Source organism: Phoxinus phoxinus, assembly GCF_949152265.1.
Source record: "Phoxinus phoxinus genome assembly, chromosome: 10".
Lineage (NCBI taxonomy): Eukaryota > Metazoa > Chordata > Actinopteri > Cypriniformes > Leuciscidae > Phoxinus > Phoxinus phoxinus.
In genome coordinates, this window is record NC_136885.1 from 35,823,148 (window position 1) to 35,846,058 (window position 22,911).

Sequence of the window (22,911 nt, forward strand, 5' to 3'; positions counted from 1 at the left end):
GCAGTTTCAAACCCCAAAGTACTAAACCAGGTAAAAATAGAGTTCAGGCATTGTGTGCTTTCGCTGAACCTTCTCCATCGGAATATACAGACGCGTATTGGAAGTTCTTGAGTGTAATGATTCAGGACAAGATTGCAGTTGCAATTAAAGGAGACAACTGCATCCTCAATTATGGGTTCAGGTTGTTCAAAAAGAATGAGAAGATAGTTAGTCAACACCAGTATATACGCCAAAAACTGAGAGAACTTGGCAGGCTTTTATTGGAAGCTAAAAAAATCACGCATGTGAAGACCATTCAAGAACTCATCAAACCTGAACAGTACTCCCAGGTTGTCAGAGCTGCAAAGAACCTATCTGGATTCAGTGAGGAAACTGGCATATACCAATGTCCCTCTCTTGCACGCAAGGTAGGACACAGCCTGCATTCGTTGGCTATGTTTATCAAGTCCGAAGGACTGAAAAAGAAAGATAAAGAAACCATTAAAGATGCTGAGGAGTTCGCACAGTTGTATTTAGAGAGTTGGAGGTTTGATATTGCAGGCCAGGCATTAACCCAGCTTAACCGGGCCAAATGGAATGCACCGCAACTTTTACCTCTTACACAAGATATCCAAAGGCTACATTGCTATCTAGAAGAAAAACAGCAGCAACATCTCAAAGATTTAAAAGAACATCATTCATCCACAAATTGGAAGGAACTTGCAAAAGTAACGCTGACTCAAGTTATGCTTTTTAATCGGCGGAGAGCAGGTGAAGTGTCCCGAATGCGCCTGTCTGCATACTTATCGAAGGACACATCAGAGGAACAAGGAGATGTAAATTTGGCCCTCACAGCGCTTGAGCAGAAGCTCTGCAGGCATTTTGTGCGAATAGCAATTGTTGGAAAAAGAGGAAGGAAGGTTCCTGTTCTTCTAACCCCATTAATGAGACAATCACTTGATGCTCTTACTGAGAGCAGAGAAGAATGTGGGGTGCTGAAGGACAATGAATATCTGTTTGCATTGCCAAAATCTGCCCATTACCTCAGGGCTTGTGACTGCATGAGGCAATTTGTCAGTGAATGTGCTGACATAAAAAATCCTCAAGCGCTAACATCAATTCAACTGAGGAAACATATTGCTACCCTGTCTACTGTATTGAACCTCAAAACCACTGAGCTTGACCAGTTGGCAGACTTCCTTGGTCATAATATCGCTGTTCACAGGAAACACTACAGGCTTCCAGAAAGCACCCTCCAATTAGCCAAAGTAAGTAAAGTCCTCCTGGCAATGGAACAAGGACGCCTAGGAGATTACAAAGGAAAGAGCCTCGATGAAATACAAGTCGATGTGAATGGTAATTAACTTTATATTCTTGAAGACACAATCATTTGAGAGATGATACTACTGTTGTATACTCTTGCAGATTGCCCATAGTTTCAGCTTTCCAAACTAAATTTTTTATCAATTATCATTTTAGAGACCATTGACATGGAGGGACCTTTAGCAGAGGACATTGAAGGTATGTGTATACCATGTTCCTAAATTGATTCTAAATGATCCATTTTAGATATTTTGTGTATTGTATTCTTAAGTTATTTCCCTCTCCAGATATCAGTATGCTAGGAGATGATGGGACAGACGATGAGGTCAGCATGTCATCCACGGAAGAATGTACCTCCACATCACAAAGTCAAAACCAGGGAGTGTCTGCAACCGGTGAGCTTGAACGCAATTCTTACCTTTCGTGCATTTCACACAGCACGTGGCAAAAATGTTAACATCAACAACTCCACCTCCCTCCTTTGTCCCACCCACCTCTTTCTCCTGCAACTCTGTCAGGAGACCTGTCTGATGCAGAGGCTGCACAATCAGTCAAACACAACCCCAGTTTTAAAACTGAACACTGCGTCAGTACTGCCTGAAATTACAAGTACCATTAACTTTGAGGTTAGCGTGAACCCACCTATTGCTTATAGGTTGCTCTAATCTCTAGGCACAGACTTCATACAGGGATTGCACAGCTACTCCAACACGTCCCTGTCACTACAGAACATCTGGAATGTGCGCGATAAAGTGATGCAGGACAATTCCCTGAGCACATTATTCAAGTCTGCTTCATAGCCGCAAACAGACTCCACGGTTGTCCGCATTGCTGAGCAGTGACCGCACTTGCACTGCAAAGGGTTGCCGACCCTTTCCTCACTGTCATCTCCGTCCGGAGCCGCTGCAGCTCCCTCAACTTCCGCAAAAACGGGCCTCTCAACCCTCCTCCTCATCACTGGCTCAAACGCATATGCCATCGGGTTAGATGACATCAAATAAACTCGTACAGCCTTGTCGTCTTGACATGTTTCCTCCTCGTCTGTGTACTCATACTCAACTCGCTGTAACTGTGTACTCGTCTCGCTGTAACTGTGTACTCGTACACAGTTGAAGAGGAAAAATGTTTGAGTAGCCGTGCAATCCCTGCGTGAAGTCAACCTATAAACAGTAGGTAAGGGCACACTAACCTAAACGTTAATGCTACTTGTAATGTCAGTAACAACAGTCGCTTTCTGTCTGATGAAATCAGTTCATCTTATATTGTCCAACATACAATCTTTTCGGCGCACAGCTACTTCAGCACTAGTGGACTGCGTGGGACGGTCTGTCGTCCGTACACTATATGAGGAAATATACTGCTTGAGTGCCACTATCCTTTAGGTCTTAGATGTTTCCCTGCTGCAACACACCTGATTCATTGTGCAGAGCTTGGCAACAAGCTGTTTGATCTATTTAATTTGAATCAGGTGTGTTGAAGCAGGGAAACATCTCAGACCTGCAGAATAGTGGCCCTTGAGGACTGGAGTTGCCCATACCTGGGCTAACATGACAACTAATATTTTCACGTCTCTAGTCACTTGAAAAGAATTTAGGACGATAGGAGACGGGATGAAATAAACTGTGTCTCTCTTTAAGAGACACATCCCATATACCGACTTCTTGTTAAGTGCCTTGAGACGACATCTGTTGTGAATCGGCGCTATATAAATAAACTAAATTGAATATACTAAATTATTTTATAAAATAACACAACCACTGTACTGACGGCTATTACATATTTCATGTAGTGTATACTACAATAAAGTAATTTCTTTGTCCAGATGTCAGTATGCCAAGAGAAGAGGGGTCAGAAGATGAGGTCAGCATGTCATCCCTGCAAGAATGTCCCTCCACATCACAAGTCCAAAACCGGAGTGTGTCTGCAAAAAAGAGAGGTAAGCTTTGGGGCTTGCACTCTCTTTTCGGCCAGAGCTGCTCATTTATTTTTAAGGGCTTTTACTTTGCTTCCTTGACTCAACACTTGAAATATGTCTGTCCCTCCTTACTGTCCGGTGCCACAAGCCTGACTGGCTTGAAAGAAGCTGTTGCAGGAACAGACCTTGTGAGCCTGCATTGTTGTAGGGTTGGGGAAAGACTGGCATTATCACCTTTATATCAATAAGTTGTATTTAAAAAAAAAATCTTTAACACTTTATGGAGTTACTCAGGAAAAATGCTTGCATTTCCTCCAACAACGGAGGTGTACAGTGACCAGTTGAAAAACTCGAACAACCTATAATCACCTTAAATACCTCCTAACTGCTAGTGTTCCTTCATCCAAGTCTCATTAAGCCTCCACATGCAGCTGACTTTATTAAATAACCTTTTAAAAGTGCCTTGTAAATAGAAAATATTATTATTATTATTGTTTTTATTATTATTATTTTGTGAAATGCAAGAAAGAATAAAATTGCTTTAAGTGAGAGAGAGAGTGTTTATACTCGAGTGTAGGGTAAAAGCATCCTGTTGCAGTTTCTTTTCCAGAATTATAATGTAATGCCGTCAGAAGTACAATGAGCCACTGCAAACCACTCAGTTTAATAAATACAACACACAAAGAAAAAAGAATGCAATCAAAACAGTTAACTATAAATAAAGTTAAAAAGCAAAACTAAACGGAATGCGTCTGAGCAGGCACTCCTCCGTTGCTTTCTGCCTTTCGTTCACCCGTTGCAGCTCTTCCTTCAGCCAGTTGTCGGTCGTTCTCATGGGGGTTTTGGCAAAAGAGGGAGCACGGGGCTTGGAGAAGCTGGCAGCACAGGGGGGCTGGGGTTTTCCCACCGCTTCATGCTCTCTTTCAGCAACGAGACCCAAACATCCGGAGACTCGTGATCACTCTGGCCAATCACAAGAGAGTACATCCACGTAGCTGCGTTTGCGTAGCTGGGCAGCACGTCAGGTCCGAAGAGGTGCCCATTAAGCTGCATAATTAAGAATTAATGTGCAGTGTTTTTGTTTTTACCAAACCAGTGTATAAAATGAATAATAATCTCAGTCATGTTATTATGAAGAGTTGTTTATTCCAACAAATAAGAACTTTATTTATTTACATTGTTAACAGTGCAATGTCTGCAGTGTTCTCTCACTCTCCACTGAAATCTGTGTGCTCCGTGTGAAGTCCACCTTTACTTATAGTGGTAATCCCAGAAACGGTTCCTGTCCTCTGAAAAACAGAGGCGGACATCACACTTGCTGCATTGGGTATTGGTGTACCCTTTACTGCAATGTCTGCAGTGCCCTCTCTTTGTCTTCAGGGGGAAATGTCCAGTTTGGTCCATGCGCACATCCATGGGCGGTGGTTTGCGTGACTTTTTAGAAGAGGGAGCCTTTGGACTTCCATCATCCATGTGTGGTCTCTTTCCACTATTCGGAGGGCTCCTGTCTCTGGGCTCTTGTTGATTGAAGATGGCCGTCCTCTCTTTGGTGTTTTCAGTGTTGTGTCCACCAGATTAGAATATAAAGAACAAATGTATCAATTTATGTACATCTCAAATACCAGTGTGATTTATCACAAACAAGGTAAATAGCACAAATAGATCATTACCGTAATGAGAGAGGAAGCCAACTGTGCTTGGAACTTTCTCATGTTCAGTATCTCCTTCTTTGGCATCCTGAGAGTATAGGCTGTGCTGCTTGTAGAGGAGCCAGGCGTTGACCACAGCAAGGGTGATTGTGTGCCAGAAGATGTACATGTACCACCGCCAGGATTTCAGTGCGTACTTGTGTTTTGCTGTAAATTAGTCCAACAAATCCACACCTCCCATGTATTTATTGTAGATGCCCACAATGGAAGGCTTTCTAACGTCAATGTACGTTTTGGCGGCTTTGTCCCAGTGTTGAATCTCCTGAACAGGTTCTGGTCCAGCGAAGGATGACACAAGTGTCACCGCCCTGTTGTCGTACCATTTGACAGCACAGATGTTATTTCCCCTCCACTCTGTGGTCAAAGCCTTCTCTGCCCTTCTTCTTCAAGCTCTTCACATGTAAAGATTACAGTTGGGTAGATGCACTTGCCTGGCTGTTCCCACATAATGGATTCCTTGCTCAAGGAGCTTCACTACCAGTGGAACGAAGGTGAAGTAGTTGTCTGCCTAGATCTTGTTGTGTTGACCCTTTGGAAATGTGGAGGCAAGCTTTATTACAACAACACCTGACAATCCAAGTTCAGATTTGACTCGTACTTCATTGTTGCTCCCTTGGTAAACATCAAAGTCAAGCATCATGCTAAAGATTCCAGCTTTCACTCATACTTTAAAGCCCCATGAGCGTAGATTACCTTGCATATACTTCTTGATGCAGCTGAACTTCCCGTTGAAGGGTATCATCATCTTGTCCATGGAATGTGCTCTTCTGGTACCACCTGCAGGCAGTTTTCTCTGAGTGAATCAAGCCGTGGTCTGAGTTTCCAGAGTTTGTCCCTCTTTTCAGTCTCTGGCACGGTTAAATTGTTTACAAAATGTAATGTTCCATCCTCAGGTACATGCCCAATGCTGCCTGTATTTCTTTTGTATTAGTGTTGACTAATCTTTTGTCATTTTGAATGCTGTACTCATTCGTATTTGTTGCCAGAGCTTGAACCAAATCTTCTGACACAAACTTTTGGAATATTGCAGTGATGTGTGGAGGGAGGTGACATCATCTGTGAGAGCTTGACCAGAAAAATCAGTGACGTCTGTCATGTGGCATGATGTATTTCTTTGATTGCCCGGGCTCAATATTCACATTAGCTGGACAATCGGTAGGTTCTTGGTTTTCTTTGACCACAGAGACATCAATATCTGATTCTTCATCACTTGCATCAGTGTCGTCAAAATCTATGTCCACATCACTTTCTCCTTTTTGGATGATGGCAATTACATTGTGCACATTGTACCGAGGATTTCTCCTTGCTGGTGGCATTCTGAAATGAAAAAGATAAAATTGAAACAAATGTACATTGTGTATACAAATAGCACACATGCCTCATTATGACGTGTTCACACTTTTGACTGAAGCAGCCTATTCACACATCTCACCGGTCACACTATACCTAATGGCTCACCTATAGTAGACTGTGATTGTAATCCTTACAGGAATGCATTCAGCGTCCAGTTTACAACAAAATCTAACAGTGAGGAACATTTACACCTGTGCCAGAACAAAGCACCAGGAGCATCCCGCACAACTTGGAGGATTGGCCAGGTGTCTCTTGCAAAAGAGATCTTGGATCTCAATGGGACAGACCTGGTTAAATAAAGGTTATAGGCCTAATGATAATAAGCACTTTGACTATAAATTGATAAGAACATTTTGTTTATCAGTAGACTAAGAAAGGGAAGATTTGCACAAACAGAATTTCTTTGTTAGTAAGTCCTGCAGAATTTGATAGCAAATTATAATGTTTAGATATGGCAATATATCTTTCAACTCTAATACAGTATAGAATATGTAATCCGATATAAAGCTAAAGGGTATAATGTTTAAATCATGTATAATTTGTTGTGAACATTTTCATTTAAGTTCCCCTCAATATGTTCCTCTTAAATACAGGGCAATTATGACTGCCACTCTCATCCAACATTGTAATATTGCAACATTTATAAAACAAGCTCTAAACAAAATTTAGGGCATATTTTCAACATTTACTGTATATGTCCTTGTTCTAGACACTGTAAGAAACACAGAAAAACATATTCCAAGCATTTTACTTACTTGAAGATGAATCCAGTCCAGTAAATCAAAGGGATGTTGGTTGATCAGAAAGTTGTAGGATATGTCACTTCTTGACTTAAGGGTGGGCTTTGTATACAAATCCTGGATCCAATTACATGGTTGGAATAAAATGTAAGACCCACAGATCATATTGATGTGGTTGTATAAACAAACAAACAAGAAAAAAAAGACAAAAGGGGTTTTGGGGAATAACCACAATTGTTGTAATTCTGAAACAGTGGGTCTTACAGGGTTAAGTAAGATTACAATTTCTTTATAAAAGAAAACCTACAATATTTTGTGTTTTTGCCTACATAGGAAAACAAACGGCCGTCAAAAGAAGCTGGACCCCAGACGAGTGTGCTGCAGTGGACACACATTTGAGGAGATTTATTGTAATGAATCAAGTTCCTGGTAAAGAAGAGTGTCAGCGCTGTATTTCTGCAGAACCTCAAGCTCTCAGAAACAGAGACTGGAAAGCAGTTAAATATTATGTTAAAAATCGCATTACAGCCCTGAGAAGAAAAGTATAGTGTGAAAGCACCTAATGGATCTGAGGTAAAACCAAAACATTAGAGGTAGGATCTTAAAATGTTTTGTCTTTGGTTGTGTTCTGTTGTAACGTTGTTGTTGTTGTTGTTGTAAGGGTTTGCTCAGGTTTTATGGCTGTCCAGTGGCCTACAAATATACACATTTCACAGTACTTATTTAATTTTATTTTTAATTTGATGGATGTAGGATGGATGTTGGATGGATATTGAATAGATGTTTGATCGATGGATGGATGGATGTTGGATGGATGTTCGAGAGATGGATGGATGTTTGATGGATGTAGGGTAGATGTTTGATGGATGGATGTTGGATGGATATTGAATAGATGTTTGATCGATGGATGGATGGATGTTGGATGGATGTTCGAGAGATGGATGGATGTTTGATGGATGGATGTTGGATGGATGTAGGTTAGATGTTGGATGGATGTAGGGTATATGTTGGATGGATGGATGTTGGATGGATGTAGGGTAGATGTTGGATGGATGGATGTTGGATGGATGTAGGGTAGATGTTGGATGGATGGATGTTGGATGGATGTAGGGTAGATGGATGTTGGATGGATGTAGGGTAGATGTTGGATGGATGTAGGGTAGATGTTGGATGGATGTAGGGTAGATGTTGGATGGATGTAGGGTAGATGTTGGATGGATGGATGTTGGATGGATGTAGGGTAGATGTTGGATGGATGGATGTAGGGTAGATGTTGGATGGACGTAGGGTAGATGGATGGATGTAGGGTAGATGTTGGATGGACGTAGGGTAGATGTTGGATGGATGTTGGATGGATGTAGGGTAGATGTTGGATGGACGTAGGGTAGATGTTGGATGGACGTAGGGTAGATGTTGGATGGACGTAGGGTAGATGTTGGATGGACGTAGGGTAGATGTTGGATGGATGTTGGATGGACGTTGGATGGATGTTGGATGGACGTAGGGTAGATGTTGGATGGACGTAGGGTAGATGTTGGATGGACGTAGGGTAGATGTTGGATGGACGTAGGGTAGATGTTGGATGGACGTAGGGTAGATGTTGGATGGACGTAGGGTAGATGTTGGATGGACGTAGGGTAGATGTTGGATGGACGTAGGGTAGATGTTGGATGGACGTAGGGTAGATGTTGGATGGACGTAGGGTAGATGTTGGATGGACGTAGGGTAGATGTTGGATGGACGTTGGATGGACGTAGGATGGACGTTGGATGGACGTAGGGTGGATGTTGGATGGACGTAGGGTAGATGTTGGATGGACGTAGGGTAGATGTTGGATGGACGTAGGGTAGATGTTGGATGGACGTAGGGTAGACGTTGGATGGACGTAGGGTAGACGTTGGATGGACGTAGGGTAGACGTTGGATGGACGTTGGATGGACGTAGGGTAGACGTTGGATGGACGTTGGATGGACGTAGGGTAGACGTTGGATGGACGTAGGGTAGACGTTGGATGGACGGACGTTGGATGGACGTAGGGTAGACGTTGGATGGACGTAGGGTAGACGTTGGATGGACGTAGGGTAGACGTTGGATGGACGTAGGGTAGACGTTGGATGGACGTAGGGTGGACGTTGGATGGACGTAGGGTAGACGTTGGATGGACGTAGGGTGGACGTTGGATGGACGTAGGGTGGACGTTGGATGGACGTAGGGTGGACGTTGGATGGACGTAGGGTGGACGTTGGATGGACGTAGGGTAGACGTTGGATGGACGTAGGGTAGACGTTGGATGGACGTAGGGTAGACGTTGGATGGACGTAGGGTAGACGTTGGATGGACGTAGGGTAGACGTTGGATGGACGTAGGGTAGACGTTGGATGGACGTAGGGTAGACGTTGGATGGACGTAGGGTAGACGTTGGATGGACGTAGGGTAGACGTTGGATGGACGTAGGGTAGACGTTGGATGGACGTAGGGTAGACGTTGGATGGACGTAGGGTAGACGTTGGATGGACGTAGGGTGGACGTTGGATGGACGTTGGATGGACGTTGGATGGACGTTGGATGGACGTAGGGTAGACGTTGGATGGACGTAGGGTAGACGTTGGATGGACGTAGGGTAGACGTTGGATGGACGTAGGGTAGACGTTGGATGGACGTAGGGTAGACGTTGGATGGATGTTGGATGAATGTAGGGTAGATGTTGGATGGATGTAGGGTAGATGATGGATGGATGTTGACCAGATGTTGGATATATGGATGGATGGATGGATCTTGAACAGATGTTGGATATATGGATGGATGGATGTTGAACAGATGTTGGATATATGATGGATGTTGAACAGATGTTGGATATATGGATGGATGGATGTTGAACAGATGTTGGATATATGATGGATCTTGAACAGATGTTGGATATATGGATGGATGGATGTTGAACAGATGTTGGATATATGGATGGATGGATGGATCTTGAACAGATGTTGGATATATGGATGGATGGATGTTGAACAGATGTTGGATATATGATGGATGTTGAACAGATGTTGGATATATGGATGGATGGATGTTGAACAGATGTTGGATATATGATGGATCTTGAACAGATGTTGGATATATGGATGGATGTTGAACAGATGTTGGATATATGATGGATGTTGAACAGATGTTGGATATATGGATGGATGGATGTTGAACAGATGTTGGATATATGATGGATCTTGAACAGATGTTGGATATATGGATGGATGTTGAACAGATGTTGGATATATGGATGGATGGATGGATCTTGAACAGATGTTGGATATATGGATGGATGGATGTTGAACAGATGTTGGATATATGGATGCATGTTGACCAGATGTTGGATGGATGGATGTTGGATATATGGATGGATGGATGGATGTTGACCAGATGTTTGATATATGGATGGATGTTGGATGTGTGGATGTTGATATTCTTATTTATTTTAATTTACCTGAACACTGAAAGTGTGTGGGGCATATGTTAAATATGTCAAAGGATTTTTCATTTCTTTAAATATCTCTGTATCATGATTTCAAAATTTGAGGCTTCACTGGAAAGAACAACTTGTGAACATGACATTATGGATGCAGTGCAATGAAACATAATTTCAATGCCTATATAAGAGAAACTGTTGGGTTTACATAAGTTCAGGCTGATGTTGTTAAAACATTGAGTGCAGATTGTACAGACCTCTAGACATTACATTAATAATTTGTTTTAATCATTTCATAAAAAGTGTATTGACTGACAACTGTGTGGCATAAACTGTGTCATTACAATAAAATTGGTAATTTCAGTTTTGTCATAAAACTGTCTTTGAAACCGTATGTCTTGTAATCTGTAAAGGCAGATGGAAAGTTTCACATATATACATAATTACTCATTACAAAAATAACTATTTTAGTCCAAAATATGGAAACTGGGACTAATAATAAAGGCTGGTGTCAGCAGCTGCAGATAGTGACCTTGGGCCCCATTAACATATAAAAACTTGGTATGTATGTGTGTATGTGGGCGGACCCCACAAGTCGGCAATCCTAGAAATGGTCCCCACAAGGGGCCAAATACCTTTTTTGACAAAACTTTAGAAATTTGTCAAATTGAAGTGATATTAATGATTGAGATTTTTTTTTAGATCTAATGTTGTTTTTTACAGCAGTGTAGGACCACTGGAAAGGGTGGATCCCACAACGCATAAAAAAACTGGTGGGCCCCATGAGAGGGTCTGCGCAAGAATGTGTGTGTGTGTGTGTGTGTGTGTGTGTGTGCTGAGTATTAGTTTTATTAGAGTGAGGGTAAGAAGTTGGCTGTGTGTGTGTGTGTGTGTGTGTGTGTGTGTGTGTGTGTGTGTGTGTGTGTGTGTGTGTGTGTGTTGAGCATTAGTTTAGAGAGGGTGAGAGAGAAGTTCTCTCTCTCTCTCTCTCTCTCTCTCTCTCTCTGTGTGTGTGTGTGTGTGTGTGTGTTGAGTATCAGTTTTATTAGAGAGAGGGTAAGAGAGAAGTTGTGTGTGTGTGTGTGTTGAGTATTAGTTTTATTAGAGTGAGGGTGAGAAGTTGGCTGTGTGTGTGTGTGTGTGTGTGTGTGTGTGTGCTGAGTATTAGTTTTATTAGAGAGAGGGTAAGAGAGAAGTTGGCTGTGTGTGTGTGTGTGTGTTGAGTATTAGTTTTATTAGAGTGAGGGTGAGAAGTTGGCTGTGTGTGTGTGTGTGTGTGTGTGTGTGTGTGTGTGTGTGTGTGTGTGTGTGTGTGTGTGTGTGTGTGTGTGAGTATCAGTTTTATTAGAGAGAGGGTAAGAGAGAAGGTGTGTGTGTGTGTGTGTGTGTGTTGAGTATTAGTTTAGAGAGGGTGAGAGAGAAGTTCTCTCTCTCTCTCTCTCTCTCTCTCTCTCTCTCTCTCTCTCTCTCTCTCTCTCTCTCTCTCTCTCTCCCCCTCTCTCTCTCTCTCTCTCTCTCTCTCTGTGTGTGTGTGTGTGTGTGTGTGTGGAACAGAAGTGGTCCTAACCTACAGATGGCGGAAGACTCCCTCTAAAATCCCACCGTTGATTAAATGTACCTTAGGGGGGCTAAACATAGATAAATTGGACACTCTCCCACTTTTAATGAAGTGCTGGAATGGACTGATTATGATAATGCAAAACATAAACTGATGCATCGGTGTCAGTAGATGCAGTGCAAATGCGTTAATGCATAAAAACGCAACTTTATGCAAAATACATCGTGTGTTGTGCATTCCATGCAGTGTTTAATGACAAAGCACTTCTTGAATGCATGCATATGTGCATTTATTAGGCATTGCGGTTACACTTTATTCAAAGATGTCCGTTTTACTGTGTAATTCTATATTTAAGTACTGGGTAATAATAATCAACTGAACTTATTAGGGTTAAGATTATGTTTAGGGTATAGTTGCATGTAATTATGCACAATTTATAGTAATCACTAGTAGGCTACATGATGTAACATGTTTAACAAGGACACTCAAATAAAGTGTTACTGGCGTTGCTTTAGCGTTGTGCAAACATTTTAAATAATGAGTGCAAAAACAACTATTTCAAAATGCAATTTTATGCACGTAATATACAGTGTCAGTGCTATTTCTCTTTATTAGTTAATGCATGTTCATTTTAACAATTTTAATAGTATTGGCAACTATTTCTAAATGCCATTTAAAACGTTACAATCTGCATTGAATGTGTGACGTTCGATGGTAATGCTCTGAATGCATGCAATAATAACATTTAAAAACAGAAACATTTAAAGCGTGCATTTGGCGATCCGCTTCATTATAAAAGCATATACACTGCATGTGATCAATGACGATGCACCGATGCCGCCGATTGCATGCATTCACTTTTTTTAACCGTTGCTTTTGGTTGATGCAACATTTAAAACAGGAACGCGCGCGCGTGCGGCGACTCGTTGTGAAATGCAGCGTGCATGCGAATGCATGTTCATTATGCGTTGAAAGCGGCATGCGCTGCTGTGTAAGTGAGGAGACTCGTATGAGGAGTACAGAGAATACTTTGTGCCCCTGTTGGCGAGATGGTTGAGTCCTCGTCAAGGTTCTGCTGCTGTTGGTCTCCTCATACATCCAGCGCTGACTGACTCCAGATCAGTCTCTCTCCCTCTCTCTCTCCAGCGCGAGGAATACCCGTTTCTGCCGGACACCTGACACTATGAGAGCAGATGATAATGATGGATGCCGAGGATTTTTAGTGCTTTCGAATAGAGGATTTATCAGATGCGCTCGCGCCACCACGATGACGATTAAACCTGGATTTATCATTGGGAATATAGTGCTGTGCTGTATACTGTCGTGTGTTCAGGGTAAGTGCTGGGCTGCAGGTGTCTGTGGATCAGATGGAAAAACGCAAAAACATAGTTTGCAGAGCCTCAGTTATATATCTGTGCAATGCTGAGCACACCTGCATTCATAAGCCTTGCTAACTAACTGAGTCTTTTCTATGCGTGCTCGAGTCGCGTGCGTGCGTTACCAGCGGACTCTGATATACAGCGCGTTCTGTGCGAATCTGTGCTCGTTCTGTCCCGGTTCTCAACTGTGTGCTCATTCCTCATCAAGATACTGTATGGAAGTGAACAAAAGTCTATCTATCTATCTATCTATCTATCTATCTATCTATCTATCTATCTATCTATCTATCTATCTATCTATCTATCTATCTATCTATCTATCAAAATGCTTAAATTCTCTCTCTCTCTCTCTCTCTCTCTCTCTCTCTCTCTCTCTCTCTCTCTCTCTCTCAATGCATTATGTAGCATTTCTTTGTATTTTGAAGTGACTAATATATCTATTGTGTGAACATAACATACACTACATTTAAAGATAAAAACATGGCATTTTAAAGTATTTTAAGTTTCCCTAAGGAAAATGTTTATTGTATTCAACAATGCGAATGTATAGATGTACAGTAACAATGTAACAAAAAAAAAAAAATTGTAAGTGATCATTCCCACAATTCCCTATGTGAATCATCACATTTGTAGAATTGATTTTAAAACAAAAAATGTCTTCCTAATTTTGTTATCTATATTGTTATAGCATTTTATGTTGCATATGGCCTTATTTATTATTATTATCAGTAAATTCTACAGTAACACATTTTAATAGCTCAAATAAACTAATGACATATGACATATAAGGACCTGTAAAATATATACCAGGATGCCAGCATTGTAATACTTGTAACATTGTCTCATCATATATATATATATATAATATTTGTTGCAGTAACATGGAGGATTTTAATATTTGTTGCAGTAATGGAGGATTTTTAGTGAGAGTTGGGTAAATATGCAATCTTGAGGTGGATGGATTCATCAGATTTTTGCTTTATGATTTCATGTTTCTTTCATTGTTTTATAACATCTGTTAACAGTTGCACCTTCAAATGCTCCATTTGACGAGGCGTTTATTTTTATCTCCCAGTTACTCTGACAACTCCTCTTCTCTGAGACCATTTCTCTTCTCGTACTGTACAAAAGAACTGGTCTTATTAATCTCTTTAATGAAGTGCCCAGTCCAGGATTTCTGCAGGGCTTCGCTGTAATGAAAAGCACGGGTTGCACGGGTCTTGTAGAACAGGACAGCCGGCGTGATTGATGCTGTTCATATGTTGTTTATGCATTAGATTTATGACTGGCAGACAGAGAGACTCAGAAATAGCTCATCTGTCACATCGACTCGAAGGGTAAAAGCAGTGACTGTGGTGTGTGTGTGTATTTGATGGATCTGTGTGTTTAGATTGCACAGTATGAGATCCTCCTTTAATTAACAGGAGTTTGACGTGACTCGAAGCCGACTGGATGATGAGTAAAGATCCCCCACGCACACTGCTGTTTAAAACCATCTCTACTTCCTACAAACACCTTTAAACTCCAGCATTCCCTCACATGCATTAGTGACTCCGTCTAATGGAAATGATAGAAAGAAGCACGACATTAACCTCCTCGTATTCATGCTTTCTTGTGCATGCTCGAGTGCTAAACAGCAACAGCAGAGGTAAAGTGTGTGTTGTAGGTACATGTCATTCAGGGCCGGGATTGAAACGCCGTCGGACAGAAAGCGTGATTATTCGGCTCTAAGATCTGCTCGATTCATCATAATGTCACATTGGTAAATAATGGAGCTCTTTTCATGAATGCAAATATTGAGTGGCTTTCTTCTATCAACAGTGTTTCGACACAAGGCCGCGGGAGTTGCAGTCGTGGCTTTGAAGTTATTCCTCATATAATGTCCTTGGCCAAACAACAGCGCTGCCTTCAAGGCTCTCTTGATGCATTTTTAATAAGAGGCGCTTAGAAAATTGGGCTGTGTGTTGAATTGGGAGGCCAATGAAATAACTTTTCATCTCATTTGATATTATTGATCCGGGTCCCACTCGATCGGTCGTGGTCTGGTAATTTTAACAGTTTGAGTCTCTACATGCTGAAATTTGCTCGGTTGGAGGATGACCTTGATCTCTAGTGTTTGGCTTTAGGAGTAGTTCATTCATTATTTAATATTTAATATTTACTCATCCTCATGCTGTTACAAACCCGCTAGCTGTTTATTTTTTTTAATAATCTTTAGGCAGATCTTGTTCATAATGTCCAGAACACCTACAAGTAAAACAAAACCCACTTTCTGCTCCACGATAAGCCTCACAAATCTCATTCACGTTGGTTTGAGTTTCAGAAAGGTCTCACGTCATGGTTTGACACGCTTAACGCCGAACCAACAGCGGTTTGAACATTTGCAGAATGGAGAAAGAAATCTGAGAGCTGAAGAGCATGAGAAGATTTTCTCTGAATAGCAAATTGTGTTTTGTTTATGTCTCAAAGCTACACTGTGAAAATATATGATTTTAAAGTGCTCATATTATAGTTTTAGAGTCTCCTACAATACGTTTACATGCATCATGTTTGCTCATAGTATACATTGCACATCACTCAATCACTCACTGAAACATTAGTTTGAAGATTCAGTCTCTCTAAGCCCCGCCTTCCTGAGAGCTGCTCTGCTCTGATTGGCCAGATGGCCCAGTCTGTTGTGATTGGTCAGCCTCACATTATCTTATCTGAATTCAGACTCTACCTCGGCACTTAAAGGGATAGTTCACTTTGAAATTAAATGTTGGTATGTTTTATTTTACCTGAAGTGCATCCAAGATGTCGGTGTCTTTGTCTCCGCATTAGTTTCAATTTTGATATTTTTAGGTCAAACCGTTCTTGTCTGTCAGTCATATAATGCAGGTCTATAGGCACTGTCTCCAAAAGCATGCAGAGAAAAGTCCACATTACACAATTCCCCATCGTAAGTGCACATTGATGGCCTAAGCTCGCGCGAACTCATCCGGGAGTGTTGAGTTTTCACTTATTCCCAATTTGTAAGCCTTCTATCTTGACACACGACTCGCTTCATTGTTCAGGCCAATCAAAGGCATACGTTGAGCCGTACAGCCAATCACACGCGTTTCTGCTGAGTTTAAAAATGCAACGTCCAATCGAAGGCGGTTAGATTAGTTTCCGGGGAAGAAATCCGGTGTAAACAGATCAGATGGACGTGGTTGTGTAAAAGAGGTAAAAACAATATAAATACTGTTGGTTTTATCACACAAACCTAGTGCTGGGTATCGATTCAAATTTCAAGAATCGATTCGATTCCGATTCTCAAGATCTTGAATCGATTATCATTATTCGATTCGATTCGATCCGATCCGATCTTATATTCTTAAAATATAAAATTTTCAAAAGTTTTAACTGTTCATGAACAATCAAGTGTTTGTATTAAATAACATTCACAAACAAACATTAATGTTGTATAAATATATTGTTCACTCAATGTGTTGATGTTAGATAAGGCATTAAGTAATATTAATGAATGGTATTTTAATGTAGTGTTACCAACTAAACAGGAGATAAAACGTGTTTTATTTGACTTGACTGTCCTTTTATTTAATCCAAAACTGCGTTCATATTTAAAAGGCCTTTTAAACTAGATACAACCGCACACGATACCACTTTAGGGGCCGTTCACATATCGCGTTTTATACGCGTGCAAATTCAGTGAGAAGCACTTCAATGCATCTCAACAGGTCATGATGTGACAAAAACCAGCGGCCTTTCCGTAACAACATGGAAAGCTCGGCCGAACAGCTGATCATAGCTGTACAGGGCGGCTTTTTATTTCTCATCTCAATGAATATATCTAGTAGTAAAGCTAATGCAAGGGCTAGAAATCAATAATTTTTTTGATGATACTTCCTCGTCATCATGGAGAGCGCAGTTTGCACCGCTTTCTCCTTTCCACAAGCGCGTGCTTTCCCGTTGCGTCTGTCGTTGCTATGCAACCATGAACAGAGGCGCGGGCCGCGCGGCTGGAAAACGAATTTGCACGCGCAAAAAACGCACTATGTGAACGGCTCTTTCCTCATTTCTGGTCAACAAGTCTTATATACTGTCTATGGTGGATTCAGAGAGGCCGCAGCGCTGCCGGTCGCCATGTCTCAGTGTGTTTATGGGGAAAATATAGGCCTGTTATTAAATCGATCCTCTGAGTTACGGATCGATCTTTAGAAATTAATATGAAAATCGATTCAGAATTGGTGAATCGATTTTTTCAACACAGCACTACACAAACCGCTTGTTTCGTGTCTTAGGCCATCAATGTGCACTTACGATGGGGAATTGTGTAATTTGGACTTTTCTCTGCATGCTTTTGGAGACAGTGCCTATAGACCTGCATTGACTGACAGACAAGAACGGTTTGACCTAAAAATATCAAAATTGAAACTCCTGCGGAGACAAAGACACCGACATCTTGGATGCACTTCAGGTAAGATAAAACACACCAACATTTAATTTCAAAGTGAACTATCCCTTTAATACACAGTGATACGAACAGTAAAGGAATTTGCAAAACCACAGGCTGGCATTATGCAAATCTGTTAACGCTAACGTAAGTTTGTAACAGGAAGTGAGACTGAATTTACTGACAACTCGTTTCAGAATCAATTCTTTCTTTTAGCAGACGATAACTTTATTTGTCGTGTACTTTGATCTTTAAAACTTTGCAGACATTTTACATTCACTAACAGCTTTATTGCTCTTTAAAAAGAACTATAAATTCTACAGTAAAAACCTGTTAGTTGGTTAACAGTAAGTTCTCTTTCTATATATACGGTGATAAACTAACAGGACTTTTCAATAAAAGCAAATACTGTTAAAATAAAGAAGCTTTTAATTCTCAGTGAAAAAATGTAAATTGAAGTTCCCAGAATCCATGCGTGACACTTATGGTTTTGTCTCATGATCAGTTATGTACATTAGGGTTTAATGTTATGTGTTATGTTGGTAAATCAGTGTTTATTGCATTATTTTAGTGACATGTTTGTTAGTGACCCTGTGTACAGTGTGTCCTATACTGTATATTAGTATTTACCTCACAAAAATTTTGCTACTGTATTTTTACTGTAAAATTCTGGCAACCACAGCTGCCGTTTTTTAATGCAAATTTCACCAATTTTTTTGCATTTTAATGTATGACTTGGCGTAGTGCACAAATCATGTAGGATATGTTGCTTTTTTGTTCTTTTTGAAGCTCGCCAGTCATGGTCACTATGAACAATAACAACAAGAGCACAAGTCAAAATGGTCTGAACTATAGTTTTAAATTGTTCAACATCAAGTCTCGTAATCTTCCCTTTTCTGTTGAGCGGTCGTTGAGTAGCACAGAAGAAGCCTGCACTTCTCCTTTCCCCGTGATGGACTGTGGAGGACGTGATCCGTGGCGCTCATCGATGCTTTAATTACATGCTCAGATGCAAACTGTAGTTTATAGTGAGCAGAAGCTCAAGATGCTGCAGTATTTTAGGAGTCCATTATGTAGTTACTTTAAAAAATGAATGCTTGTGACAAGCTTTCATGCTTTTCTCCTATAATTCCTAGAAGTGAAAGTGTGGAGCTATAAATGGGTGCGAATAACAGTTCAGATCATTTGGTTTCGAAGGATTTTAATGAGAAGTATTTGAGTTCGGGCTTTGAACACAGTTTGAAGAATAATTTGGTTATTCTACAGATTTATTAGTTTTATACCACCATTTAAAAGTTTTGTGGTCAGCAAGGATGCGTTAAATTGACAGTAAAGACATTTATAATGTTACAAAAGATTATATTTCAAATAAATGCTGTTCTTTTGAACTTTCCACACTAACACACATCAGCACAACAATTTAAATATACAGAAAATGTTGAATGTTAGATATAACTTTATTTGTTTACACTGAAAAAAACAATAAGTTAAATTTAAGTTTTTGCACAAATATTTCACAAGCACATTTTAAAGTAAATTTCACATTAAACTCTACTTAACTACATTAAGTGAACGCAACAAAGAAAATAAGTAATTTCAACTTGGCTAGTAAAAAAGATGAGCAATATCTATTTAGTTTAAGTTTCCTTTGCAATACATTTCATTGCATTCATTTTATGTAGCGCTTTTTACAATACAGATTATATCAAAGCAGCTTCACAGTGATAACATGAAAATAATACAAAAAAGTTTGTTTCTAGAAGAAAATTTAATATTAAATGTCCCCAACTAGCAAGCCGAAAGCCAAGGCTACAGTGGCAAGGAACCAAAACACGTTTAAAGTATATGCTTTACTTAGAAACATTAAGTAATTAATACAATAGATATTACATATCAGAAGTTACACGTGAACGCAGTGACCTTTACTTGGTAGACAATACACAATGACAGTAACATTTAATGGATCGTTTTTGTGTTTGAATGTGTCATTTTGAGTAGAAAATGAACTCTAAATGTCACAAAATGGCAATTTACTAATGATAAAACAGTGTAAATACAGCTGGAAAAATCAACCTCATTAATTCCTCAAGGCCCAGTGCATGATGGGAACACCAGTATCAGAAAAGTTGAGTAATTTTACTTAATTTTATAACGTTGATATTTACGCTTTCATTCCTACACACTTGAATTGAGTACTAATATAGAATTTACTTCGTTTTTTTAGTTCTTGCCTGAACTAATGTTTTCATGTAAATTACAGTGTTTTTTTCTGTATATTTACTTCACCTCAACATCATTTGTATCAGTACACATCTGTTTGGACATAATGGCATATGTTGCAGTCTAAAGTCTATCATATAATCAGCATATAATGTCATCTTGGACTTAAAACATTGGGTTTTCACTGAAGGTTTTGGAGGTATCACTGCCGTGTTTCTCCACAACATCAGATCCAGAAGACCTCGTGTCGCCTTCAGCAAAAGAGCCAGTTTATGAAACTATTTCCTACTTGATCCTGGTCACCTTTCCTCAGCATCGCTCTCCAGCTGAGCCGTGGTGAAGATCGTGTGTAAAAGAGCAGCGTGACCCCTGAGTGGAAATAGTGCGGAAATTAATTTAATCAGTCAAGCAGATGACGCTTTAATTGACATTGTGATCCATCATCAACCTCTCCGTCCTTATCAGAGGTAATTGACTTGAAATGTTGCTCAGACGTCAGATTTGTCTTGTACCGATCCGGCCGACTTTTAATATGCGCCTGAAATATCATCTTTCATTCAACTAATGAGTGTATTAAGCAGTCTGAAGTCTGTTCATCCACTGTGCACTGTGATTTGAACATTTAAAGCACTATTTTTTGAAATACGTTATTCAAATAATTAGTTGTTAAACTTGCAAACTCGTCGAAATTCCTTGTCCTGTCATTGAATTTGCCTTTTCCTTTATTCAGCTGTTTTAGTTCAAACCAGTTATATATAACAAATTATCATGATTTTAACGGTAAACGACTGTAAAAATGCTACGGTGAAAAACTGTTAATTGGTTGACAAAGTTTCCATATATATATATATATATATATATATATACGTATATATATACGTATATATATATATATATATGGTAAATAACTGTGATAGATCTAACCGTACATTTAATTTTACTGTAAAATACTGTTAAATTGACAGTTTTTGGAATTTAAAAACAAGGCATTGTATAATTTACAGTGAAAAAACATAAATTGACATTCACACAATTCCCTGCATGACACTTCACATTTGAGGTATTTTTGTTTAAATATGTTTCTTCATAGTTATTTTTTCTAATAAGTTATGCACATTAAGGTTTTATGTTAGATTTAATGTTGTTAAATTAATGTTTATTGCATTTTCTTTTATTTCATGTTTGTTACTATGCTAGTGTGTGTGTGTGTGTGTGTGTGTGTGTGTGTGTGTGTGTGTGTGTGTGTATGACATTGCAGCTTCAAAATATTAATATTAACTTTCTTGTGAAAAGCTGCTTGTGATGAGCTTTGATTGGTCATGTGACTCTCATCACGTCTCATTACAATGGTACAAAACAGAAACTCTAAATTTAAGTTAAGTTTATAAAACCTAAAATGTTGCTTCTGTATTTTTTACGGTAAATTTATGGTAACCACAGCTGAAGTTTTCATTTTTTTACAGTTTTTTATTTTATTCAAAAACTTGTGCTGATGAAGCCTGTTCATCCACTATACACTGTGATTTTTAACTGAGTAACTTAAGTGAACATTTAAGCACATTTTTTTTAGGTTAATAGAAATAATTTGTTGTTAAACCTGCAAACTTGTCGTCTTTTGGAGAAAGTCCCTGTCCTGTCCCTTCACTCAGCCAGTCTGCTGTTTTTACCTCAGACCAGTTATATATACACTCAAAAATGTGGGTCAAATATAATTTTTATTTAAATTTTTAATCCAATGTTTGAGTTTGTCTAAATTTGACCCAAAATTGGGTTAAAACAGCCCAGCATTACATAATAATTTATTAAGTTTTGTCTTTAAAAGAAAGTTTTTTTGCCGCTATAAAGTTTGCAGGTATGTTTTATCATCCACTATAATACGTGATATTGCTTAGAAAAGTATGAACAGTTTATTGGCAAAACCCGCATGATTTTAGGATATCATTCATGTTTGTAACCTAAACCATGTGGGGCGAAATGTTTGAACAAATCCCTAAACATAAGCATGAGTGACAGTAGTGATGTTGTCTATCCGCTTATTTTCCACCCGTCTCCATACCTGCGCTTCGTCTCTTCACATTTATCTTCTGACATCCGTTCCTCAGAAGACTGCACATCTTTTGTTTTCAGAAGCTTTCGAAAGTCTGGCTTGCTTGCACAAGCTCTCAGTTATCCGGCTCTTCACATGTTCAGCTGATTGACAAACACGCTTAAGTTCATTACACGAAACCAGTGAATAGGGTTGCCACCTTCAGTGTGCCAAAATAAGGGACACCCATTCACCCCCCATAGAGCTTTTCATTTTTTTTTAAATATAATTGTACAAATTTAAAGTTTGCCACTTTGCCACTGTTTATGTGTGTTTTGCGTTATTTCTGATCTTGAGGATGAATTTTGTCAATTTTCTAAACAGGGTCCGACCTTGATGTAATTTGATTCTAATCATAATGTAACATTATTGAAAAACAGATTTTTGTCTGTACAAAAAATGCTGACCTTTGACAAAAAGTCATTTTTATTGTTATAATTGTGATTTCATAATATGTAGATATGAATCCAACTAAAAACTAGTGAAAATATGTATTTTAGTCAAATAGCAAATGGTGTAGCTCTGCAGCCATCTATAAAGTGATCATTTCTTTACTTTTAAAACTGCATTTTCCAAAATATGGGCAAAAATCTTACACTAAACCAAATTATCCATATCCATGAACGTTAGAAATGTGGGTATTTTATAAAGTGAATTTTACTTTTTTTTTTTTTTTATTGTTTTTGTATAAAAAATATTTATTTATTTATATAGCCTAAATTAAAAAATATATATAATAAATCCTCCTAAA

General features: G+C 39.4%; 2 protein-coding genes and 1 long non-coding RNA gene across 3 annotated transcripts in view; 2 read left to right on the forward strand and 1 right to left on the reverse strand.

Annotated features, from left to right (window-relative positions):
• The first annotated feature begins 686 nt into the window (after positions 1-686).
• Positions 687-11,275, forward strand: LOC307005023 (uncharacterized protein). Its single transcript, XM_079624743.1, has 7 exons — positions 687-1,335; positions 1,459-1,500; positions 1,590-1,697; positions 3,125-3,238; positions 7,353-9,766; positions 9,803-10,036; positions 10,157-11,275. Exons 1-5 carry the CDS (start codon positions 726-728, stop codon positions 7,565-7,567), a joined length of 1,089 nt encoding a protein of 362 aa, XP_079480869.1. The 5' UTR covers positions 687-725; the 3' UTR covers positions 7,568-9,766; positions 9,803-10,036; positions 10,157-11,275.
• LOC307005024 lies at positions 4,349-7,336 on the reverse strand. The gene is made up of 3 exons (XR_013799198.1): positions 7,035-7,336; positions 4,888-6,243; positions 4,349-4,761 (listed from the first exon to the last, which is right to left on the reverse strand). It is a non-coding gene; the product is annotated as an uncharacterized lncRNA (long non-coding RNA).
• A 1,985-nt stretch (positions 11,276-13,260) lies between the features above and the next one.
• The window catches only part of csmd3a (CUB and Sushi multiple domains 3a), a 382,979-nt gene continuing 373,328 nt past the window's right edge, over positions 13,261-22,911 (forward strand). Inside the window, exon 1 of the mRNA XM_079626776.1 lies at positions 13,261-13,371. Coding sequence (XP_079482902.1) covers positions 13,305-13,371 — 67 coding nt within the window. The 5' untranslated portion in view covers positions 13,261-13,304. The remainder of the gene's footprint in view (positions 13,372-22,911) is intronic.